Genomic DNA, 26296 nt, shown 5'->3' with positions numbered 1-26296 from the left:
GCATGGCTCATGTGTCTTTACTATGCTATAAAATAATTCCGTTGTTTCCTGAACGCATCTCAGTGTATCTGTCATCCTCTTCTTGTCCAGCAGGTGGCAGTGAAAGCAAACTAACGGGCTGTCTGTCCCTCAGCGATGAGTGAATTAGTAATGAGCCTTAATTAGCAGTTTTAATTACATGTTGGTTTGTTTGTTTGTTGGTGACCCATTTAGCATTTTATTTACTTCAAATGTAACCCAGAATCCCCACAAATAGAAACACTTGAACATGCCCTCGTGTTGACTGTATATACCACAGCTAAAGGAGGTGTTATGTTATATTAGACGTGTAGTTGATGGTGTATAGAGAGGTCAAACTTACTACTGTGTTATCTGATAAAGAAAGCAATGGGCTGTTGTTTCACGAGGTTCACAACACCCTGAAATATTTATGAGCGGATGTTTTTTAGTGTTTTTGGCCGGATAATATCGTCCAAATCAGGGATTAAGAGCAATGTTGACACCTCTGATGCTGCAGGTTGTTTATTACATTGTGTACATAATCACTTTTCATATGTCTTTGTTTACATTTGCAATTTAGTTTAAATTATGTCAACATTTCCATTAATATATTTCACAAAGCTAGATATATCTACAAGAATTGCACAATTATCTAAATATATATTTGATACTATATATTCTCAGTAAAAAAGATATGTATTCAGAGGAGTATCTAAACATGATAAAATATACAGAATTAATTAGAATACTCCCCGATATACCAATCTACTGAACATATAAACACTACTATTATACATATATATTGTACTATATACATTACAAAAGTGTGTAAAATAGCTTTAAAATAAGAGTAAAATATATCCTGTTTAAGAGTACAATAAATCCTGTTTAAAGAGTCACATATCTGCTGAGTAAGAGTCAAATATCTGCTGTTTACATCAGTAAAAACAGAGCATTTGGTGCACCTCGCTCAGGGGGCGGTGTTCCATTCCATGACAATATTAGAATAATCGCTTAGCAACCAGCGCCGTAAACCGTAAGCGGGTGTCGTAAAGCGCATAGAGGCTGGTGATGTAAAAAAGAGTGGAAACAGAACCCATTGTGGTGTTGGAGAGGACTGAGCTGCAGACAGAAGAAGAGCCAGAAAGAGGCAATACTGTGACCACAAAGGACGCGTGATCTGCGGACAGATATGGACCGTAATGCACCGCAACATGAGTGAAGAGCACCGTGTTTTCCATGCAGAAAGACCCGGTACAGGAAGAGTTAAACCCCGACATCACAACTGTTTATTCCTGCAGCTAGCTGGTTAGCAACCCAGGAGCTAGACATGGGAAGCCCGTGTGAGTTTTCCTGATAGAGATCTCCGTCGAGCTGTTTTTCTCTTTGCACAATGTCTGCGGGAAGCTGCAACTTCAGGGAATGATTTCCAGGGAGCGATAAGCTTTACAGGACTGCACACCCGGAGAGGAAAGAAAGTCATTCAGGTTTGTTCCACAGTTTTCTGCTTCTCTCAGTCCGTTTGCACGCTGAACTAAGTCTGTACTCATGCATGCCTTAGTGTGAATTTTAGGATCATTTTTCCTGTAATAAAGGGTTATACCGCAGGTGGAAGAAGCACTCGGATGTCTTATTTAATAAAAGTAGCAATACTACAATGTTGAAATACTCTGTTACAATTAAAAAATCCTGCATTCTAAAAATGAATTGGCATTAAAAAAAAATACTTTAAGTACCAAAAGTACTCGTTGTGCAAACAATTAAGCACCAGATATGTTGAAATTATTTGATAAAAGTCATTGTTGCATTTGCGTTTATCACTTGGTAAATGTCTAGTTTATTGGAATGAATGTATACACTACTGGGTAACTAAGTCATCCTTTAATATTACAATATAATGTTATTTTGTATTAATAACATCAATCTGCATAGTAACTAACTATGTCAATGAAATGTAGTGCAGTAAAAAGCGGAACATTTGCCCACAAAATCTAGTAAAATGGGAAAGTAGCTCAATTCTTACAGTAGATTCTTCGCACCACCGTCTCCTAACAGATGTCTTAGTTGTTCAGTATTGAGCACATGCTTTACACTGTTGCTACCTCAGCCATGATGCAATGTTGAGATAAGACTCTAAACTATAGTATTTTGAGTTTTTCTATTAATAAACTCTTATCAGATGCCTAAATCCACCGATTGGAGACTTTTATATTTCTACTATTAGATCCGCTGCAACAAAACAATAGCAGTCGTTTTCTCTATTTAATCTATTTCCAGGCATGCGAGGTGTCCAACATAAACCATTCTTTAATAATGAATAGGCAATGACATCCAAACAAACCTCTAAGCATGTATTTCTTTTGTCAGAACATATTATACTCTTGCAACACCATTGCGGTTAAAGGAGGATTTATTAGCCCGAGGCAGCAGGCTTAGTTTTCAATTGGCCATTACAACTATGTAATCAACACGGCATGTGTCTCCTACCATGAATATAGCACTGTAGTTTGTGAGTGCTCAACGTCAACAGGTGTCGCTCGATTGATTTGCGTTGTTATTGTTGTTGTTGTTGTTGACATCAGGTTGAACTGCTTATCCATCCAGAGGTGTGAAAACGAAAGTAAAAGAATCGCTTGACCCTGAGATTTCTATGATTATACGCTCCTCGCAACTTCTGTCCTTGATTTATTTGAAGAGAAGCAGATTACCACAAAGCCTTTCTGTTACAAAGTCCACAACGAGTCCTCTGGAATGTCTGTGTTCAGTTAATGAATAGAACAGGCTGCTTGGGGATCATCTTTCCATAGCGGGTGGAGCCTTTCCTCCAAGGCTAGTCAAAGGGAAAATAGCGCGAGGCACTTTGAGATGTATCTGCTGGTGGTTGATTCGGATGTGTCTCGGCGCTCAGCGGGGACATGTTGTGTAAGTGTAGCCTCAACAGCTCCCACCGGTGCCTTTGACCTCACTCAATCAAACTGGGATTAATGGAGCAACATGAGGAGTGACCTTAAATTAAATAACATCTGTCGGATAATCAATTGTATTCCCCCCCCCCCACTGCAAACAAACTCCGCCTTTCTTTTGACAGTTTATGTTTCATCCGCTTTCACTTTGATGACACTTCTTTTGCAATAGTGTTAGTGACAGCTTTTCACACTAATAAAGACAGCTGTTTTCTAATAACCCATCACGTGGAAGACTCCTGAGCTGAAGGGTTTCCGAACAGCTGCATCGGTTTTGCCACAAGGTATCGATATTCTGCTCAAAACCTCCAGCGCTTGGTTTTGGCCCACAGATGACCGGACTGATGTTGAAGTGCGGGTGCCGTTAATTGGTACTCAGTTTTCCATTAGCCGCCATTTGTGTCCATCCTTCGCCGTCTTGCATCGAGGCAATCCGGCTGTGGCTGAATGTGTTTTTGATCAAACATTATTGACCGCCTCTGTCGATAACCCTGGCAACAGCAGTTCCTCTCCTCCGTTAGATGCAATGAAAAGTAAGGGGGGGGAGGCATTTTCTGAGTCGGTTTTAATACTGGCGGTCTCCGCAGGCGTTCATATGTGAGTGCATCCAGCGGCTGCTCTGTATTCTGCTGATCGCCTTCCATTTCCAAGAGCAATAAGTCCTCTCACCTTGCCGTCCATTAGCTTTACATTCTCCAAAGCCTTTCACCGTGTTCCAGCCCTCTTTCAAAGCGTCGCCCTCCTTTGCAGTGGAATTAATCAACCATGTTCATTTGAGGCTTGGCTTCATTATACAGTAATGAAGTTTAGCCTCGGGTGCAGTGAAGGAAATGGGTCAGCCCAGAGTAGCCTCGCACACCACTACCAGGAACCGCACAAACGGATCGTTCAAGCGTGGAAATGTCCTTCTCTTTCTTATCTGGTTTCCGTTCCATCGAAGTTTTAATAAAACATTGAAATATTAGAATAATACACCGTCATCTTCCCTCTGTCCTTTTTGTCTGTTAGACCCTCCGGTAAAACGCGATTCTGCCATCGCAGAATTTACCGCAAAATGGCGCAGATTTTTAAAAGGCCGCATATTTATCAAAAGGCCGCTTACTCCCCGCATTTTTCCACACAAAGTTGAGACGGAAAAAAAGTGAACTCGTCTTGACGTGAAGTAGTGATGATGATGATGATGCGACGTCATCAGCTCGCGCATCACAGAAGGTAAACAACACCGTGGAGTGAATGTGTGGAGCTCACACGAGAGTTTCTCTTCACCAAGATGAAAACATCTCATTTACCGACGAACGTTTCTGCTAAAGACCGGGCAAAGCAGTTCCCGATGTCTCGCACGAAAGTGGGGGGAAACTATTCTGCACCCCGTGCAACTGTGTGTTGGAGCATAAGAGAACATCGACGGTGACGACCCACTTCGATTCATTCAAACATTATAAAAGGCTTTCTGCTGCTGCCGACAAGAAAGCCAAACGGCTCACGTTCACCGAGGCATCGACCTCCAAAACCCTTTCTAGGGCTACAAGAAACGAGGTGAGAAGCCTACGAGATTGAAGCTGGTCAGATAACGAAGGAGTATATGAAAACAGAATGAGGTGTGTGTGTGTGTGTGTGTGTGTGTGTGTGTGTGTGTGTGTGTGTGTGTGTGTGTGTGTGTGTGTGTGTGTGTGTGTGTGTGTGTGTGTGTGTGTGTGTGTGTGTGTGTGTGTGTGTGTGTGTGTGTGTGTGTGTGTGTGTGTGTGTGTGTGTGTGTGTGTGTGTGTGTGTGTGTGTGTGTGTGTGTGTGTGTGTGTGTGTGTGTGTGTGTGTGTGTGTGTGTGTGTGTGTGTGTGTGTGTGTGTGTGTGTGTGTGTGTGTGTGTGTGTGTGTGTGTGTGTTAGCCCCATTGCTTTTACAATAAATAAACATTGAATGTGTTTAATTGAATAGTAGGGTTTAACGTTAGTGGCAGGTTGTGTGTGAGAGAGAATAAATAAGACAGCCCAATATTTCCCAAAAAATATTATACAACTTTCGGCAATTTCACCACATAAAACCCCCGCATGTTTAATCGCATAATCGAGGGTTTTAGCCCGCATGTTTCTGGAGGGTCTTGGCATTCTGTTTCAAGCCGACACGGGGCTTCATCCCGAGCCAGTAACGAGCCATTTTGCGGCTCTTAACATCTGCCAAACTTGGAACATTTTGAATGCGAGACTCCTCTCCCATGCACGAGGAGGCAAGCATCCTTTGATTCGCCCCTTTTCTTCTCCTCTCCTTCCAAGCGCTCGCCGCACTACTTTGCAGACCGAGTGCGCTCAAAAACTTTCTTTCCCCAGTTTTGGCAGCGGCTGTTTATGTGGAGAGGTTGTTGTACTCTTCGTGTCGTGCATCCCTCTTCCTCCTCTTCCTCATCACCGCAGAGCAGAGGCACCGTGGGGGAGGACTGGAGGAGGGAGGCTAATTTAAAGTTTTCAGTGGACACAAGAGAAAACACTGCTTTACATTTCACGGCTCTTGCATCTGTGTTTCACCACAAAACATCTGGGTTTGATTTTAAATGTCTAAGTGAACTCTCACCTTGTCAACCCTGAGTACCTTGAGCTCTGTGCAGTCGGCCTTCCTCTCTGCCGTCTCTTTAAACAGTTAAATAAGTTAAATAAATGATTTTGCAGGCGTTTGATTCTCAAGAAGAACGGGCAACGTGTTCCCGCCTTAAATGACCATGCAGCTGTTCGCCACGTTCACTCCGTCTCAGCAGCTTGATTTAAAAAGCACTAGTCGCATTTTAATTCCTATACCCTCCCGCTTCATGCTTAACAAAATAACCGGATCAAGGATAAGCCATCGGGGGCCGATCGGTGCATCTCGCTGTCCACATTTCAGACAATTGAACACCTCGGTTGCCTCTCATTAACGGAAACTAAATGCAGCGTGTGGCTTATCCTTTCGCTTTGGCAATTAGTACGGTCATCGACGTAATCCAGGTAACGCACTCGAGCTAATTGAGGCCTAACGGTTTCTCTGCAGAGGAGGAGGAAGCCACGTGTCCTCGCCATGTTAGCCGCCAGCTTGTGCCACATTACAGGCCTTTTTCCGGTTGGCCCGGCTCTCCGCTGCTTTTCCTTAGGGGTGAAGAAGTGATCATCCCCACATCCTGGATCAGGATATGTTCTGTCCCCTCTGAGCCCTTTTCTGATCCCTAAAAGCTCAGATCTGCTCCCAAAGTCTTGCAGCCATGTCTGTGCTGCGACTGGATGCCAAATGCTTCTTTTATAACAATAGGATATTCAGTTCCCCCCCCCCCCTAAGCAATCGGCTTCCCCTCAATCCCTTTTGAAGAAGGCACACATACTTTGAGCTCCTATCGTTGTCTTTGGAGAGTTCTCCACATACAGACTTCTTTTTCCATCTCCCGAAGCTTCTTACTTTCCCAATTCCATATGGATGTATCGCAGAATCTAAACTGTTCCCAGGCTCTGTTAAATAAAAGTATTGCTGGCAGTGTTTGGCTGAGAGGGCGAACATATCCCGCCAGACTGCTTTGCCCCTCCCTCAGAGGGATGTCCTTTTTCCGTTTTGAACGCTGATTGCTGTTTTCTTTAAGCTCAATCCGAGGGGATATTTGTTGTCCGTTTCTCAAACTGGAGGCATTTTGTTTAAGTCAGCCCAAAGTTGTCCAACGAAATGCAGATTCACACAAAAGGCATAAAGACTCATCGTTTCCTTACGTGTTTCGCTTCTGCCACATCTCATTCTACGTGGGCTACTATGTGAAATATAAAGTAGTATTTAATAACAGTCTTCTAAAAAGATTAATTCAGAAAGCGTAACATTACTAATATCAGTGTGCTGTTCATTACGATGATAACATTAATACTGGAATAAATGCCGACCCATATCTCGGGGAATACATTACCATAAAGATTGACGGTAGCTATTGGGTTTAACACGGAGAATGATTTAAGATTGCTTCTATTTAAAAGGATGTAAAGTAACATTATCCCCATCTTATTTATAGTGCAGAGAAGAAGAGCATCTGCTCACCGTTGAGACATAGATGGAGAGAGAGATGGATAATAATAATAATAATAATATATTTTATTTATAAGCGCACTTTTCATTTGCGTAAACAAAACTCAAAGTGCTACAAAATTAAAAATTAAAAAGGGTGAAACAAAACAACAATAAAAACAAAAAAACAATTAAAACAACATAATAAAAGCTGTGACATTCATGCCCGCATGGCATAATGTGGGGGATTTAAAAATCTAGTTAAAGGCTATTCTAAAAAGATGCGTTTTTAGGCCTTTTTTGAAAGCCTCCACAGTCTGTGGTGTCCTCAGCTGGCTTGGGAGGGCATTCCACAATCTCGGAGAAGCGGAGCAGAAGGCTCGGTCTCCCATGGTCTTCAGTTTTGTCCTTGGTGGGATGAGGAGGTTTGCCTTTACTGAACGTAGGTTCCTCGTGGAGGTTTGTGGGGTGAGCAATTCCTTGATGTAGGAGGGAGCATTTCCATATATGCACTGATGAGTGAAGAGGGTGATTTTGTAGTCAATCCTGAGTGAGACCGGGAGCCAGTGCAGTGATTTGAGGATGGGTGTGATGTGTTCGTACTTCCGCACTCTCATCAGGATCCTAGCAGCTGTGTTTTGGATGTATTGCAGCTTCTGGATGTTCTTGCTAGGAATCCCAATGAGAAGTGCGTTACAGTAGTCCAGCCTGGAGGAGACAAAGGCGTGGACAAGCTTTTCAGCATCTGGCAGACTGAGTGTGGGGCGGAGTTTCGCAATATTTCTCAGGTGGTAGAAAGAGGTCTTGCATATTTGCTTGATGTGGGCCTCAAAGGTCAGGTGAGGATCCATTTTAACTCCCAGATTGGTAACCGTTGTTGAGAGTGGAATGTTCTGACCGGAGAAGGTGATGCTGGTGATGGCAGATGAACAGACCTGATGTGGAGTGCCAATAAGAATGGCTTCAGTCTTGGAGCTGTTTAGCTGGAGGAAGTTGTGCTTCATCCACACCTTTATAGATAGATAGATTGATGGAGACGTAGGTAGGTAAATAAATAGAAAGATATATAGATAGATGGATGGATAGATTAATAAATAGAGAGAGAGATGGATGGATGGATAGATCAATAAATAGAGAGATGGATAGATCAATAAATGGATGGATGGATGGATGGATAGGTAGATAGATGGATGGATGGGTGGATGGATGGATGGATGGATAGGTAGAGAGATGGATGGATGGATAGGTAGAGAGATAGATGGATGGATGGATAGATGGATGGATGGGTAGAGAGATGGATGGATGGGTGGCTGGATAGGTAGAGAGATGGATGGATGGATAGGTAGAGAGATAGATGGATGGGTGGATGGATAGGTAGAGAGATGGATGGATGGATAGGTAGAGAGATAGATGGATGGATGGATAGATGGATGGATGGGTAGAGAGATAGATGGATGGATAGGTAGAGAGATGGATGGATGGGTGGATGGATAGGTAGAGAGATAGATTGATGGATGGATAGATAGATGGATAGGTAGAGAGATATATAGATGGATGGAGAGGTGGATAGATGGATGGATGGATAGATAGAGAGATGGATGGATAGGTAGAGAGAGAGTGATAGATAGATGGATGGATGGATGGATAGGTAGAGAGATGGATAGATGGATGGATGGAGAGATAGATGGATGGATGGAGAGGTATAGAGATGGATAGATAGGTAGAGAGAGAGAGATGGATGGATGGATAGGAAGAGAGATAGATGGATAGGTAGAGAGATGGATGGATAGATAGAGAGATAGATGGATGGATAGGTAGAGAGAGAGAGAGAGAGATGGATGGATGGATAGGAAGAGAGATAGATGGATGGATAGGTAGAGAGAGAGATGGATGGATAGAGAGATAGAGATAGATGGATGGATGGATAGGTAGAGAGAGAGATGGATGGATGGATGGATAGGTAGAGAGAGAGATAGGTGGATGGATAGATAGGTAGAGAGAGATAGATGGATGGATAGATAGGTAGAGAGATAGATGGATGGATGGATAGGTAGAGAGAGATGGATGGATGGATAGAGAGAGAGATAGATGGATGGATGGATAGAGAGATAGATGGATGGATGGATGGATGGATAGGTAGAGAGAGAGATATATGGATGGATAGGTAGAGAGAGAGATGGATGGATGGATAGGTAGAGAGGTAGAGAGATGAATGGATGGATGGATAGGTAGAGAGAGAGATGGATGGATGGATGGATGGATAGAGAGAGAGATAGATGGATGGATGGATAGAGAGATAGATGGATGGATGGATGGATAGGTAGAGAGATGGATGGATGGATGGATAGGTAGATGGATGGATGGATGGATAGAGAGATAGATGGATGGATGGATGGATAGGTAGAGAGAGAGAGAGAGAGGTAGAGAGAGAGATAGATGGATGGATAGGTAGAGAGAAAGAGAGAGAGATACTTTATTGATCCCAAATGGGAAACTCCTCGTTACAGCAGCACTGTGTTCAGGCATTAACATATTTAAAAGGTTGAATAAAGTACAAGCAGAATAAACGGCAAATATCTACAGCAGAAAAGACGAGTTATTCTATAAAATACTAAACCCAACAGCATCAGAAATACACGTAGGCTCCGAGTCACATCGCTGGAGTTCTAGATTTGAGGCGAGGAAAAAGCATTAATGATATTTTCCTATTCCTTAGAAACGCTTTTAGTTCCCACATTTGGATACGCTCTACGTTCGCCTGATTCGCTCGAGGTGCTTCCTGACAGAGGTGTGAGCTACTGTACTTCTTATCTGACGCTCTGCAGACGCACATCTCTTAGGAGCGCTGCTCTCTTTCCGCCTAGGGCTCTTCCTAGATCTCAACCACTTTCGACGTGAAAGCAAAATGCGAGGAACCCATCGACACGGGCGCTAATCACACCAGCGTGGCTGCTTGTTAGCCATGCCCTCTCAAGTCGGCTGTCCTAATAGGCATGTGCTAATGAGCTCAAATTGAGGATTGCTAATTTGCACGGCCCGAGTCATTGTCTTGTCTTAAAGCGACTTACAAGACTCTTGGCTAAGAAGCTGATTGGGGGGTCTAGCATGGCTTCATCATGGAGCAATGTTCTTATACCGAGAGCCGGATTGTTTCTGTCTTTCAAACTTCTCATCTCGGCTGACATCAACACGTCTAATAGAGGGATTCAGATTCCCCCTCACCCCCTCACCCAAGACTTTATTTTAGTGACACCAGCCATTTTCAAAGAAGCGACTTCAAAGCCAGGATAAAACGAAGCAGGGCATCTCTGATCAGAGGTTAAACGAGGCACAGCGGGACTTCTCGTGCAGGCGGCGTGTTGTTTCGCTGTGCCTCGGAAGAGTAAGTGATGGGTACTTCACTTCTGTGGCGGCAGCGGAAGGTCCGCAGACAGAGCACGTCTTATTTACACTAGGAGAGTATGTTGTTCACTTGCTCTTAATTTGATCACTTTATTTTCCCCTTACTTTTATTATCTGTTTTCACGAGAAATGATTTCCCAAAGAGAAACGTCTCAATCCGGCACATGCGGGTTTATTGCATTGGCTGTGGGCCATCTAACTCTCAAATGACCCAAGCAATTCAAATGTGCGAGACAATTTCTGTGTGCCAGAGTGGGCTTTTTGCTTTGATAGCCGGTATTGGATGTTAGGACTTCAGTAAAGGAGTTGCAGACCTCGCAAAATAACCTTTTGTCTCGTAATCCACGTTTTTCCGTGTCGTGAAATGTGGGGTTTTTGGATTTTTTTTTTCCCATGTAATGAGTTTCCTTCTCCTTTTCTCTTCTCGGTTTCAGGCCCGCTGGCTGGAGGTCGCACACGAGTACCAGGGAGGGAGAACATGACTCGCTTGCCTCTGCCAGAGATTGGCACGGGGCAGCTGTGCCAACCTCGCCCCGGTCTGCCGATCTAGAAGCTAACGTGCTACATCATGACGGAGAGGCTTTGAAGTTATCTCACTGACGTCTGAACAGCTCCCCCATCATGCTGCGCTTCCTGCCCCTCAAAGTTGGCCGCCTGTACCGCTGTCTGAAGCTCTTACTGGTCGTGGGGCTGTTCGTCATCCTGCTGATGAACACCCACAGCCTGTTCGCCTCCTTCCAGAAGAACGAGCTCACCGACAGACGCTTCATCAACCTCAACAAGTGTCCCGCGTGCTTTGGCACGAGCTGGTGCCGCAAGTTCATGAACGGCCAGGTGTCCTTCGAAACGTGGGGTCGCCTGCGATTCCTGGACGTTTTCAACGTGAAGAATGTTTATTTCGCTCAGTACGGGGAGCCCAGGGAGGGAACTCGACGAGTGGTGCTCAAGCGGCTCGGGTCAAATCAAGAACTCGCCGAGATAGACCAGAAAATCTGCAAGAGAGCGACGGGGCGACCGCGCTGCGATCTGATCCAGGCCATGTACAAGACCGAGTTCGCCCGCATCAACGGAGATGTGCGCCTGCTCACCCCCGAGGTGGTGGAGGGCTGGTCCGACCTGGTGCACTGCCCCTCTCAGAGGCTGCTGGACAGGGTGGTCCGCAGGTACGCCGAGACCAAAGACTCAGGCAGCTTCCTGCTGAAGAACCTCAAAGACACGGAGAGAATGCAGCTGCTCATGACCTTGGCATTCAACCCGGAGCCGCTCGTACTGCAGGTAACGTCCGTTTTAACTTAAAGGCGCCTTATTACACCGTCTCTAATCGATATCTTATGGGTCGCAGATATATACAGACGGCTAATCTGTGGTCGCAGGTGTTGTTGATAAGGCTCCTGGATTTGCTACGGAGACGATGGCGTATCCATGAGTACAAAGTGAGTCAGGGCGTCTCCCCTCAAAGCCCCCGGTAAATTACAGGGTGGGAGTCCTCCTCTTCCTCCTCTTCCTCCTCTTCCGTAGATCTGAGGGCAGCGGTTACTCCCTCCCATAAACTCCCGGCTGCATCAGGACTACATGTCGGCCGCGATCTGGAGCACGAACCGTCCTCTGCTTCGAGTAGAGGAGCTGTGTCCTCCCGAAAGATGAGAGATGTTGTCTCGCTGCATATCTAACACTACATGTAGCGCGGTTTTGAATAATTCAAGAATGCATCTGTAAATGATCCAAGTTGTTTTTGATTTTGATATCCACTGGACTCTCTTGGTTTGTGGCAGAACAGTGGGTCCCGACCTGGGGGGCGGGCGCGCCGATCAGATCGGTGTCCTCCATTTTGTAGATTATTCACGACTTTTGAATCCACATAAACACATCGGCAAAATCCGGCTTACTTTGAGCACGTGTTTTTAACAGTCCTTTAATTTCTTCATACTGTGTGTGTGTGTGTGTGTGTGTGTGTGTGTGTGTGTGTGTGTGTGTGTGTGTGTGTGTGTGTGTGTGTGTGTGTGTGTGTGTGTGTGTGTGTGTGTGTGTGTGTGTGTGTGTGTGTGTGTGTGTGTGTGTGTGTGTGTGTGTGTGTGTGTGTGTGTGTGTGTGTGTGTGTGTGTGTGTGTGTGTGTGTGTGTGTGTGTGTGTGTGTGTGTGTGTGTGTGTGTGTGTGTGTCCCTTTTCTCTCTCTGGTTTACAAGCAGCCAATCAATTTCAATTTCAGCCTGACATTGACCGCGTCAGAACAACAATGGTCATGGCCTGTGCCGACATTCAATACCCTATGCTGACCTCCGACCCCCCCCCCCCCCCCCTCTTACACATAGCGCCGGCACCTCCAGGCATTCAGAGGACAAAAGGCGCGACCAGCCTTTTAGTCCAGACGATCTATACAATCTGATTAGCCTCGTGTGTCCTCCCCCTTCCCTTCTCCCTTCTCCCTTCTCCCTTTCTTCCGTCTGAGTCATTCTCTTCCATATTATCCCGTGCGCTCCACAAACTCCAGCCGGATAATTCCATCAGTATTTTGAATGCCATTATGCCCAGTTCAGAGGCTTCGGTGAATCCCCCTCCCCCCCTTTAACCCTCGTCTTTATCTCACACACTAACAAACGATGCGCACACAGGCTCTCTTAGCCTTTGCTTGTTTACAGGGACTCGTGAATTGTTGATCTCACGCTGAACTTGTGACCCGCGGGTATGAGAAACAACCGGAGGGTGTGTGTTTGCAGCAAGGTCAGGGGGGATGGAGAGGTAAAGACAGACGGCTCAGAGATTCAGAGCGCCTTCATCGGCATCGCTGAACTCGAACTATGAGGATGCAATTTGCCGAGAGACCCTCTCCTATCCACGAGGCTGGGCAGCAGTGGAGCATAAAGAATGAATGAGATTGAGCAGGAGACGTGCTGTACTACAACACCTTGCCGTGAGTGATGCTTGAACCGAGAGGTAGAATGTATAACAATTAAATTAGTCCTTATTTCAACTTGTTGTCAAGCGCAGATTCCTAGTTAAACACGTCTGAAGAAACCAGTATCGCTAGGTGCTATATTTAGTACATTTACTTAGTGTGTTTGGCTGCCAGCGCTGTGGCTTTGGGTTCCGTCCCCCATCTCTTCCTTTTGGCTGCATACAGTCGAAAACATGTCAATAACGCTCTGTGCCGTCTGCTCGGCGAGCTGCTCTCTCTCTTCTGTTTCCAGCCTTCCTCAGAGGCCGTAAGTCGGCCCTGTTTTCACGATGAGAAAGCAGACCTCTGTCAGTGGGACACAATCTGCTGTGTTGTTGTGGGTCCGTCCAACAATGCGTTTTCTGTGTGCTCTGCAGTACACACACACACACACACACACACCACCCCCACTACTGTGTCACGTGGAATACGATTTTGTATTCCACTTTGGGGAATATTGTCTTTGGAAGGCAGAATGACGACGGACAAACAAGAACATCCTCGTGCAACGAGAGGCTCCGTATGCAGCTTCGTCTGGTATCTCTTATTTCTCCTCCGATTCGGTTGTTTTACAAGAGAAGTTAGCCTGGAAAGCTCTTTCTGTTACCGTGATGAATCTCCCCGTGTCAAGCAAGCGTCTGTCTCTTTTCCAACCAGACATGATGCCGTTTTAATTTCACCTCATTCGACGGTAACTTTGTTTGCAAGAGAAGTGAGCAATAAATCCCCCTAATCTCCCCCCGGCTCCAACCTGATTTGGCTTCTCCCCCTCGGCTGATTCATCAGGTGATGGTGGGGTGTGATGGAGTGCATCTGGCCCCCCAACTTTAAATTAGTTCGATTTCGCCGAGTCCTCCCTTCCAGATCATTAAGCTCGGCGAGCCTGCCAGGAGCATGTGACTGAGCCGAAACCTTTTGGGTCCTTCGCCCCGTCTTGCTCAGTGAAGCTGAGAATAGGATGTGACAGGCCTGCGAGGTTAACTCAGTCATCTCCTCCAGACTCAGATCTCCAGATGCCCGCCCCCCCTTTTATTACCGACCGCCTCACCCCACAGTCTAGTTGCCAGCAGAGTGAACCCAGAAATGATGAGAACCCCACGATTTTATGTTAGAAATTTATAGTATGGGTCCCTAGTAGGGATGCCAGCGATTATTCGAATATTCGTTACAGTCTCCATAATCGAATATTATTTTTAAAAATCGATTTTATTTATATATTTTTTTTTTATTATTTATGTATTTTTTTTTTTCTGGCTTAGTTTAAACCAAAATATATATAAATATATATCTGCTAATAATAGTAATAGTATTAATAATTGTAAATGGCCATTGGTCACACCACCAGTTTGTTTTACTGTAAACTTGGAGGAAGCCTGCGGGTCGAATAATCGATTATTATTCGCCAGGACTGCCGAATAATCGATTTTGATCATGGTCAGTTTCTGGCAACCCTAGTCCCTAGGACGTGGGAACGGCCAGATGCTAACGTGCATATGTTGGGCATTTTGCACAGTTAAGTAACCTTAATTCAATTTTGACCATTTTGGAGGTTATTGAGGATGCTCAATATATCGAGGACATTTTCAGGATAAAAAAATGCCGGTTTTAACCAGAAAGTGGACACATGTACAGACAGGCAATCTGTCCGATCCAATGTTCCCTACATCGTCCAAATCGACCCAAAATGTACACAAATCAGCCCACAGAGGACAACTAATAGTATTTTCTGGTTAAAACTGCATTTTTAACACAGAAAATGTCGCCAAAAACCACTCCATAGTTGTCCAAGTCGGCCAAGCCATTTTCTTTTTAACTACTGTTGCCATAGGCTATAATGGTAATTCATGCTATTGTGGAAATCGCCCAACATATGCAAGTTAGCCTGCAGCAGTTTCTCTGTACTCGTACTATACGTTTCTATCATTGAACTTTGGGGTATTGAACATTTCTGCGTTCACTAAGCTGGCATCGAAACTATCTATTCACAACGGCACCCTCACCTGACACAAAGACACACACCTCTCACGTAACACCGTCTGTTCTCTCCCCGAACACACACGTCCTGACACTGATGCTAAATCAGAGATGAATGACCTTTTCTCCCGTTCCTTTCTACGGTGTGATGACAGCAGCATAATGCGAGCGTACATATTCAGTGCTGTGAGCAAACACACCAGCAGCTTGTTTGAATGTTTCTCAAATGTACGGGGGACGTCTCTCTTTGCTGTTGATTTAATGAGGCTCTACATAATCTATTACGATGCTTATCCGCTCTGGGAAGCCGAGCCAAAGTATATGTTATCAATTGTTCTTGGCACAAAGTTACGGTGGTAACTTTCCCCCACCGTGACCGACCGAACCGTCATTCATATTTAATGGGAAATACAATTAACCGAGTCGTAAACAGAACCAGGCTACATTAGCTAGGAGTCCAGTGGGGATGGAGGGCGTCAAGACGTGTTTAATTAAGAAAAGGAAAGCGGCTGGATGATATAATAAAGAATCGTTTTTACACATCTGCAACACAAAAGCAAATATGTGTCTACAACTTGTTGGGCATGTTCTGACGACGGCTGCTCACGTCTCAAACCGTCTGTGCAGGAGACGAGCTCTGCAGCCGTACGGCCTGACTTTCTGCGTCATGCCTCCTCGCAAAGAGGATCAAAGCCTGTTTATTTATTTCCATCTAATCACAGACACGGCGTGCTATCCCGGCTTAAGTGCGGCCTTGTGTCTCCGCGGCCGCTCGGTGGCCGAGGTCCACCGGCAAGTAGTGTTTAAGTTGCTGCTCTGTGATTAGGACCCTTTGTTTTTGGGTCTGGGGGATTGGGACGCTCTCGGCGCAGAAGAGAGGAGGTTGTGTACGCCGCTTAACCCCGCGTCAAGTGCTCCCAAACCCCCTTTCATTATTCTTATAGGCCTTTGTGTACAGACGGAATCCTGTTAGGATAAGACGGGGAGCTATCTGGGCCCGACTCCCCTCTCTTGGCTTCCCTCGCTGGACGGAGGCCCCGGTGGAAAGGGGAGAGAGAGAGGAGGAGGGTTTGTGCGAGTGTGTGTGTGTGTGTGTGTGTGTGTGTGTGTGTGTGTGTGTGTGTGTGTGTGTGTGTGTGTGTGTGTGTGTGTGTGTGTGTGTGTGTGTGTGTGTGTGTGTGTGTGTGTGTACAAACCAGAGCCTTGTGGTGTTTGAATGAGCCAGACTGCTAGTTACCATAATCCTTTCTCCCGCTCTCCACACACACACACACACACACACACACACACGACAGCTGTGTTTGGTTAGGTAAATGCCTGTGGCTGAACCCCCCCCCCCCTCTCTCAATACCGAGCTCCTTTTTTAGATGTCTCCCCCCCCCCCCCCCCCCCCAGCTTCCTACTGTTCCACCCTAACCCACCCAAACTCCACTACGGACCAGGAACAAGTCGTTCTTCACCGTGCTGCCGAGCCCCCGCGGGAGCCGAGAGCTTAATAGAATATGCTTTTTAGCACATCAGCTCGTCTGCGGTAATAAAATCGCCCACTGCATTAAAGCGTCAGGCACCTTAAGAGAAAATACGAGAGGTCAGGGATCCGCCGACGCATCTTAAAGTGGATTTAACGGCGCTGGTTTTGGTCATAGGCGCACGCCGCTTATTAAGTTACCTTTTCGGTTGTAATGGCTGCTCGTCGGGGAAGTTGTGTGTGTTCTGCAGAGAGGTTGGAGTGCAGGGTCAGTGGCAGCAGGATCACTACCCCCCCCCCCCCCCTCGACTTCCTCCAACGTAATTGGCACGGGCTCTGAAACACACCACCCTTGATGTAGGCCTCAAACCCGCAGCCCTTCAGGTCTGAGGCCAAGCTTCTCTCGGGTTCCTCCCCTGCCATGTGGGCGGCGATACCACCTAGACTGAGTCAACACCGCCGCCAACCGTGACTCCACGCATTCCTCCGCTTCCAGTGGGGCGGCTTTATGATGTGGCTCCAGTTCAAGTCGGCAAAGGGCTTCAGCTAGCTCGTAGTAGCAGAGATGGCAAAAGTACACACGTCCTTTACTCAAGTAGAAGTACAGATACTCGTGTTTAAAAATACTCTGGTAGAAGTACTGACTAAACTTCTTTACTCAAGTGAAAGTAAAGAGGCTTTGAAGTGTACTTCAGTAAAAGTACAGGTATTTGAGTTCAACATGTAAGAAGTAGAAAGTACAGGTATTTGAGTTCAACATGTGAGAAGTAGAAAGTACAGGTATTTGTGTTCAACATGTGAGAAGTAGAAAGTACAGGTATTTGAGTTCAACATGTAAGAAGTAGAAAGTACAGGTATTTGAGTTCAACATGTGAGAAGTAGAAAGTACAGGTATTTGAGTTCAACATGTAAGAAGTAGAAAGTTCATGTATTTGTGTTCAACATGTGAGAAGTAGAAAGTACAGGTATTTGTGTTCAACATATAAGAAGTAGAAAGTACAGGTATTTGTGTTCAACATGTAAGAAGTAGAAAGTTCATGTATTTGTGTTCAACATGTAAGAAGTAGAAAGTACAGGTATTTGAGTTCAACATGTAAGAAGTAGAAAGTACAGGTATTTGAGTTCAACATGTAAGAAGTAGAAAGTTCATGTATTTGTGTTCAACATGTAAGAAGTAGAAAGTACAGGTATTTGAGTTCAACATGTAAGAAGTAGAAAGTACAGGTATTTGAGTTCAACATGTAAGAAGTAGAAAGTACAGGTATTTGAGTTCAACATGTAAGAAGTAGAAAGTACAGGTATTTGTGTTCAACATGTAAGAAGTAGAAAGTACAGGTATTTGAGTTCAACATGTAAGAAGTAGAAAGTACAGGTATTTGTGTTCAACATGTAAGAAGTAGAAAGTCGTCAGAAAAATAATTAGTGGAGTAAAGTACTGATACCAGAAACATGTACTTAAGTACAGTAACGAAGTATTTGCACTCCACTTCTTCCCACCTCTGTGCCGCAGCATGTCTGTGCTCTCGTTCTCCCTCTAAGACTTGGCTAACCCATTTCTATCCCAGCATGCAGACTCACTGAGTCCTGGGCAGGCTCTTCCGAGCTGCACATGGCAGTATTTACCGCTGGGAATTGTTGGAGCACCGGTGCTGAAGTTTAGTTTTCGATACTTAGTGTGTGTGCTGACACGACGCGGCTTTAGACGAGTATCTGCACACGGTTGTAGATGTCGAATTAAGTTTAACAAAAGGGCTTCAAGAGTCCTCCGTCTCTCTGCTGTCCTCCCCTCGCCTCTCTTTGCAGACTCACCCGTACATCCTGTCATCCTGTCCGATAATTAAGTACATGAAGTAAAGTACTTCATTAAGGAAGGAAATCCAATAACTCCTGCTTGGCATTTTCACATTTCACATACAGTCGACACAATATCCAGCTTCCTCATCCTGCTTTGACTAACAACTACGTACTAAGTGCATCGATTCACGAGTCTGTCAAAATGTGCCACACATGAATCAAGTGAAGTCAATTCACATGTTGAAATGTATTAAAATGTCTGTCATGTGTTTAATGAACATGTGTCAAGAACTAGTGGAGATTATGGATGTCCCAAAGATGTTTATTAGATGTTTAATATTATTAACCAGTCGTAATAGAAAACGTAACCTATTCAAGACTCGCACTACATTACATTAATTAATTAAATTACTAATGATATTTCTGCCCTTCATCTGTTCCATACTCTCTTAACGTATTGGCCATATTTGAAATGGCCAGCTCCACATTTTTGAAGAAGTAGAAAGTGCAGATTAATGCATTCGGGGAGATTTGTATATAGCAGTGGCTCAGCTGAATGCATATCGAGGAACACTGCATGGTCTTGGTATTCTAAGTGACCTCCAGATGTCCACACACACACACACACACACACACACACACACACACACACACACACACACACACACACACACACACACACACACACACACACACACACACACACACACACCAGCAGTCCTTTCTACTCTCCGTCTTCTTCATTCAACGATTTTCCCAAGACTGCTGCCAGCTCCACTGACTGACTGACTTTGCACCCGTTGAACCACATGTCTGCTAAAAGGGGCCGGGCCTATTCCAGATTGAGATGCAAGCGGTCTCCATCACTCCCTTCTCTGCTTTCCACACACACACACACACACACACACACACACACACACACACACACACACACACACACACACACACACACACACACACACACACTGCTCTGACTAGGCATTTCCTGGCTTGCATGTCAATCAATCAATCAATCAATCAATGTTTATTTATACAGCCCAATATCACAAATGTTACATGTGGTCTTCACAGTGTGTACAGAATATCAGTATGACAATACGACACCCTCTGTCCTTAGACCCTCTGTCCTTAGACCCTCTGTCCTTAGACCCTCACATCGTACAAGGAAAAACTTCCACAGTTTTTAAAGGGGACCATGGGAGAAACCTCAGGGAGAGCAGCAGAGGAGGGATCCCTCTCCCAGGACGGACACACGTGCCGTAGATGCCGCGTGTCTGGACCGGACCGCATCACGGCCCTGTATTGCAGGTTTCTGGGGGTGGAGCAAAGCGAGGGAGAGAACGCGGGGTTAGCGGGAGAAACGGCAGCATACGGGCAGAAAGGGAGATCGCCATGTGTGCCGGAACCAGGAGCTGGACTCGGCTACCCTGTGGGGCCTGAGCTGTCGCTGCAAACTAACCAACTGGATGTGAAACTGAAATGGCCGGCAGAATGCCAGACGGCTCGCCTCCGTCCTCAGACACGCGAGGTCAGCGGGAGAGCCGCACAGAAAGCAGCGTGTCGAGCCTCGCGGAGCAGATGCGAGTCCTTCTTAGCGCTCAGCCCCTTCTGATAAACAGCCATGTTCATTTTGCAGCATCGGGGTTAAACGGCTTTCTCTTTGCTGTGCTGCTGTTGTTGTTGTTGTGTCTCAGTGAGCGTAGCATCTGTCCGCCACGCTTCCTCAACTTCTACCGTCTGATCCCTGCACTCGTGTCGAGTCCCGTCCCAACTTGTTTGCTGTGATGCAGTGGGATTTTGAAGAGGACAGAAAATGTTGAGAATTTTCCACCACACCCTGCTCGAAGCTTTAACGAGACACACACACACACACACACACACACACACACACACACGAAACACCTCTGTGGGAAACTACTAATGTGTGTGTGTGTGTGTGTGTGTGTGTCCAGTGTTCTTCGCAGACCAGCCAAGGCAATATCTTGGGAGCCGCTCGTGTTTACTCGGCCACTGAATGGAGGTTGTTATCAGCCCTGGTCACGTTGCATGTTCTCATTCACGTGCACTTGGATACAGTTTCACACAGACACACAAAGAGCCCCTTTTTAACTCTCTCACACACACACACACACACACACACACACACACACACACACACACACACACACACACACACACACACACACACACACACACACACACACACACACACACACACGCGCACACGCCCTCCCCCGAGTGGCTGAGTAGAAGGGCATGCCTTTGTCAGCAGATGTCAGGACGCAGGTGTGTGTTCCTGTGCCGCTCGCTCCGTTCGTTTCATCCTCCACTCCAGAGGCTGCCCGTTTGTCTGTGGGCCGGTTTCATTTCAGCCCTCTCCAATCCCACCCCGAGAGGACGCCTGTGTGTCTGTTCTCTTACAGTGAGGGGGGGGGAGGGGGAAACAGCCCCTCCCTACCCGTCAAGGCTACTCTAGTGCACCGACACAACCTTTAAGATTAGATTAGTCGGACTTGAACCTGGAAGTCACCGTAAGGTCGTCTGTAATGACTATCCTGTTTTCCCACTCTCGCTCTCCTCGTCTCTTTCTCTAACACTGCGAGAAATGCCATAAAACGTACAAAATAAATGAGGTTCTATAAGTCAAAGGTTTTGCTAAGCTGGAGATGAAAGGTTTTTTATCCAGTGACGGGAACAAGAAGTGATCAGACCTTTTTTAAAGCCGTAAAAGTCGCCGAGATGTGACTTTGGCAGATTTGCACCATCAGCATTTGTGAATCACACGGAGAGAGACGACTTGCAAAACGCCCTGCCTGCGAGGCCACACACGTGCAAGCTCACACACATGCAAGCTCACACGCATGCATGGAGACTGGGCTTTCCAATTTATTTCCTCCGCCCCCAGCCCCCCCGCCTCAACGCCTCATTGCGGACGTTAATGGCTTCTGCGGAGTAACCGTTTAAAGCGCACTAAGGGAGAATGATTGGTTGGACTTGTGGAGTATTTATCAAGCTCTGCATTGGGCCGTTTTAAATCCGAATGCTGCTCGAGATGCCCACTTCCATGTGCCTGCTTACGCTGTCAAATCAAAGTTTATTTAAATAGCACGACATTGGTGTGCTTTACAGATTAACACACACAGATAACAGATGCAAGAAAATTATAAATAAGTCATGTGAAATACAAAAAGACAGTAAAAATACAATAAAAATACACGACATGCCATAACATGTAGGGCTCAGGAGGACACACATCTTTAAAAAAGGAAGGTTTTCTCCACACATCATTTTGGACACTGTCTGCCTGTTAAATAGCGCTCACTTTTTAGACGTATTAAATATAGGAGGCTCATAAAAATAGGTACGAGTTGTCAAGACCTCGCTAATTGAGGCGGAGAATGAGCGACATATTTGTTAAGGGCCGCGGACGAGGGCCGGACAGACATGAAGGCGTTCTCATAACAGCCGTTGACAGTGTCTGAAAGTAGCCTCGGGGCATTCGTCCTTCCCCTCCCGCCCCCATCTGCCGTCTCTCGACTTTTCCTCCCATTCAGGCAGCGACCTGACAACAAAGAGAGAGATGTGTTTAGCAGGCAGGTCTTTGCGGGTTTATTCCTTCTGTCCACTGGAGCGAGGAAGTGAAAGACAGTCTTGTTTGTCTCTTCTGTTTGTCGTTCTCTTTTCGCTTCTCCTCTCCCAACATATTTACCCATCCAGGGGAGAGGGAGAGGGAGAGAGAGAGAGGGAGAGGGAGAGAGAGAGAGAGAGAGGGAGAGAGAGGATGGCTTTTTATTTTTTACAAATAGGCTACGTTTTGTCAACAAGACCGAGAGCCGCTTGGATTGGCCCAGAACATAAAGCGATCCGAAGGTTTGAATCTGGGTCAAAGGGAAGCGGGCCTAATAGGGATCCGGCTGATCCAGCCTAATCTGTGTATACTTAAAAAAAAAACGAGAAAGCCATTTTAGATATTTAGCCTGTTAATTCACTAATCCTAAAATCTCCTGTGTAGGAATGCCCATTGGCAGGATACACGTACGTACGCTCAGTATCTGGGAGTGCAGTCAGTCAGCCCACCATTCTCCTTTAAACATTATTATTTCCCGAGACATATCTGCTTCCTCAGATTCCCCTTCCTGTCGAGTTTGCTATATCAGAAAATGTAGAGGTATGCTATTAGACGAGAGGTTTTTCCAAGGAGGTTGAGGTGAGTCATTGCCAAGCGTAAGTGTGACAGACAGACGGGCGGGCGGGCTTCTGGAAGATGGCAGCGCTTCCTGGAAAGACTTTTGTCTGGCCTGCAATTGATTGGGTCACCTCAGGGAAATGGGCTCAGCCAAGACTGTAACTTATAATTGTCCCTCCCCCTTCTCTTGGTGGGGCATCTAAGAGCCACCTATGGTATAGACGCAGTGTGAAAGTATTGTTTCCCAAGGGTGTTGTCCATCGAAGGCCCCTTGCCACGCCTTAATTGGGTTTCGGTGTTCGATGGCACAGGTGGGGTCCTCTGCTTTGGTGTTCAAGCAGTAAAGTAACGAAGTACATTTCAAGATCTGAGTACTTCTCCCAACTCTGGCACTCAGAAAATTAAATCCCAGTCAAGAGATGTAATGAAGAAGCTTAAGAGCAGCGTGGTTTGAGAGGAAATGTCCAAACACGAATCAACGTGGCTCTAATTTCATTTCGCAGCATATCCGCGGTGATTTCTTTGTCACATTTTGCACCACCGCCTGTATGTGGCAGAGGTCCAGCTGGTTTCTTTGAGATACAGCAGCCGGTTGGCCAGCGGGTGGGTTAGAATGTATGTTTTTAAATAATTTGTATTGCATTAAAATTTAAAGGGAGTTAGGGCAGCCATGCATATTTAAACCCCCCCTCTGGACATGAATTGAAGGCTGGCGAAGTATTGAATTACCTCCATGTGTAAAGTGAGACTCGGCAGTCATAGGAGTTCACACCTTACCTGCAGTGACACGGCGCGTTCGCTGCCTTATCTCCGATGCAACCCGAGTTTTCGGAAGGGGAGGGTGGGTACCGTGAAACATGAAGTCCCGATTCTGTCTGTGCGGCGGCTGCCTGTCAGGAACAGCAGCCGAGGAGAGATTTGTCACATAGAACTTGCGGGCTAGCATATGGCCGGGTGTTTGTGGAGAGAGATAGGGGGCCTATGGCGGGGGGGTTTATTGTAAAAGATGGGAGCTTATCGCTCGTGGGCTGCCAGAACGGGGGGTTTGGAGCGGCAGGAAAAGAAAGTGATGTATGGCGGGCGTGAGTCACCTGAGCTCATGAGAGGGAGGGAAGCAGCAGACATACAGAAAGCAGTCCCTTAGCAACGCAGCTGCCTCACAGCCAACTCGTAAGTTTTCCATTCGACTTGGCACATAATGGCTGCCTATATTTGAGCTTAAAAACATGAGAGAGATTAGGCTCTGCAGCGGTGATGCCACTACCTGGGTATTATTAATCGGTTTTAACCGGTTAAACACAAACTGGCTCTTTTCTTTTATTAAATCTAATCCCTTATAACCTGTGCTGGCTCGGATTCATGGGATGCTTTGGTTGTGCTTAGCGTTGTGTTTCGAACGTCCCCCCCGGCTGCCCGCAGCTCGCAGTGTTTGATGTCTGGGGTTTCTTTTCCTTTCCATCTCTTTATTTAGATACTGTGCAAGTCAAACAAATGTTTTCTGACACTGCGAAGGTCCTCGTACTTCATGTCTTTTATCTGTTTCTAAAAACAACATTCTCCCCCCGCAGAGCTTCCCCTCAGACGAAGGGTGGCCGTTCGCCAAGTACCTGGGAGCGTGTGGGCGCATGGTCGCCGTCAACTACGTGGGCGAGGAGCTGTGGAGCTTCTACAACGCGCCCTGGGAGAAGAGGGTGGACTTGGCGCGTCAGCTCATGGACATCGCCGAGCAGCTCACCAACAACGACTTTGAGTTCGCCCTCTACCTGCTCGACGTCAGCTTCGATAACTTTGCGGTCGGCCCGCGCGACGGGAAGGTCATCGTCGTGGACGCGGAGAACGTTCTGGTGGCAGACAAAAGGCTGATCAAGCAGAGTGAGTACCGACACCTCCTGTGCTGTATGTGTGGGTGTTTACATCCATGTGTCTGCCGGCGATTCCTTATTTCCCCTGTTGCTATGACAATGCCATGTGGGTTACACCTTTAGCTGGAGAGGAAGGAAATGCTCCCTTTTCCAGGACAGTGTTTACATTACACTAAAACTACATCTTATACAAATTGCTAGGGCTGTACCCGAATATTCGTTCGTTGGAGTACTATTCGAGTTGCGGCAGCCAAATTAAATTGATTGAGATCTCCAATATCAACGTAAGAGCTTGTGCCTCTTCGGGGGGTGCTCACACGTAACCATAAACGTTTTCGTTTACTTTCTCCGTCTTTATATGTAGATTTTACTTTTTCTCCGTTAATCTCCGTCACGTTGTTTCCATAGCAACAACAACTTCCTGTCAACAGCGCTACCTCTCCTTCAAAATGAAAGCATGTCCGTACAAAATAGAAAGCCAAGCCAAATTACACTTAAGACATATACAACTGCAACGCAAGTAACGAACACAATGCGATATCCTTTTCCATTTCAAAGAACACAAATTGGGTTATATACATTACCAAATAACTATAAAACAACAATACTGTAGAACAACAAAATGAATTCCGTGAATAAACCGAAATACTCGTGTTGAAGTGGTTCGCCGCTGATTACTACCGGAGCCCGAAAAAGGATATTCAGGACACCCCTACAAATTACTGTAGCAGAGGTGGAAGAAGTACTCAGATCTTGTACTTGAGTAAAAGTAGAAGTACTCAAATCTTGTACTTGAGTAAAAGTAGAAGTACTCAGATCTTGTACTTGAGTTAAAGTAGAAGTACTCAGATCTTGTACTTGAGTACAAGTAGAAGTACTCAGGTATTGTAGTTCAGTACAAGTAGAAGTACCAGAGTGTAGGAATACTCTTTTACAGTAAAAGTCCTGCATTCAAAATGTTCCTCAAGTGAAAGTAGAAAGTATTCTCATCTAAATATAGTGAAAGACAGTGAAAGTAGTCGTTGTGCAGATTGGTCCATTTCAGAATAATATATCTGATATGTTTTATAATGATTGATCATGAAAGTGTTCTCAAAGCTGGTGGAGGTGCAGCTAGTCTGAAGTACTTTGTAGACTGCAGGGTAGCTGGTGGATTTACTCCAGGTGGAACTCAAGTTAACACTTGATTATATTTCACATCCTTCACATCTGTGAAGTAACTAAAGGTATTAATACATGGAGTGGAGGAAAAGTACACCATGTACCTCTGAACTGTAGAGGAGTAGAAGTACACAGTAGCAGAAAATGGAGATCTGTAGTACAGTACTTGAGTAAATGTATAACTTGACACCACCGGTTCTTCCCTTGTCTTCCCGTGCAGTCGTTGTTCCTCCAAAGCCTGGCTTTGATTCAGACACTGACCACATGTTGACCTCATGTCTCTACCATCGACTGCACTTTATGATGCAAGCTTCGAGGAAAGGTCTCAGGGGACTGAAAGGCCGTGTGCAAATGTACACATGCTCAAATTCTCCCTCTTCTTCTAAGAATACACTCCTCCAGCAACCCCTCCGACACGCGTCCCAATCAAAGCAACGTTCGGATAACAAGCCATCTCTGCTGCCCTAGTTTCCCTCTCAGAATAACCTCATAACGTGTGTGTGTGTGTGTGTGTGTGTGTGTGTGTGTGTGTGTGTGTGTGTGTGTGTGTGTGTGTGT

The 26296-nt window shown here is 45.8% G+C and overlaps 1 protein-coding gene across 1 annotated transcript in view; it reads left to right on the top strand.

Annotated features, from left to right (window-relative positions):
• Positions 1-851: 851 nt before the first annotated feature.
• The window catches only part of dipk2ab (divergent protein kinase domain 2Ab), a 29419-nt gene continuing 3974 nt past the window's right edge, over positions 852-26296 (top strand). The window contains exons 1-3 of the mRNA XM_034108798.1: positions 852-1487; positions 10796-11636; positions 24284-24587. Coding sequence (XP_033964689.1) covers positions 10983-11636; positions 24284-24587 — 958 coding nt within the window. The 5' untranslated portion in view covers positions 852-1487; positions 10796-10982. The remainder of the gene's footprint in view (positions 1488-10795; positions 11637-24283; positions 24588-26296) is intronic.

The sequence above is a fragment of the Pseudochaenichthys georgianus genome, chromosome 20, assembly GCF_902827115.2.
Source record: "Pseudochaenichthys georgianus chromosome 20, fPseGeo1.2, whole genome shotgun sequence".
Lineage (NCBI taxonomy): Eukaryota > Metazoa > Chordata > Actinopteri > Perciformes > Channichthyidae > Pseudochaenichthys > Pseudochaenichthys georgianus.
This window is presented reverse-complemented; position numbering and strand designations above follow the sequence as displayed.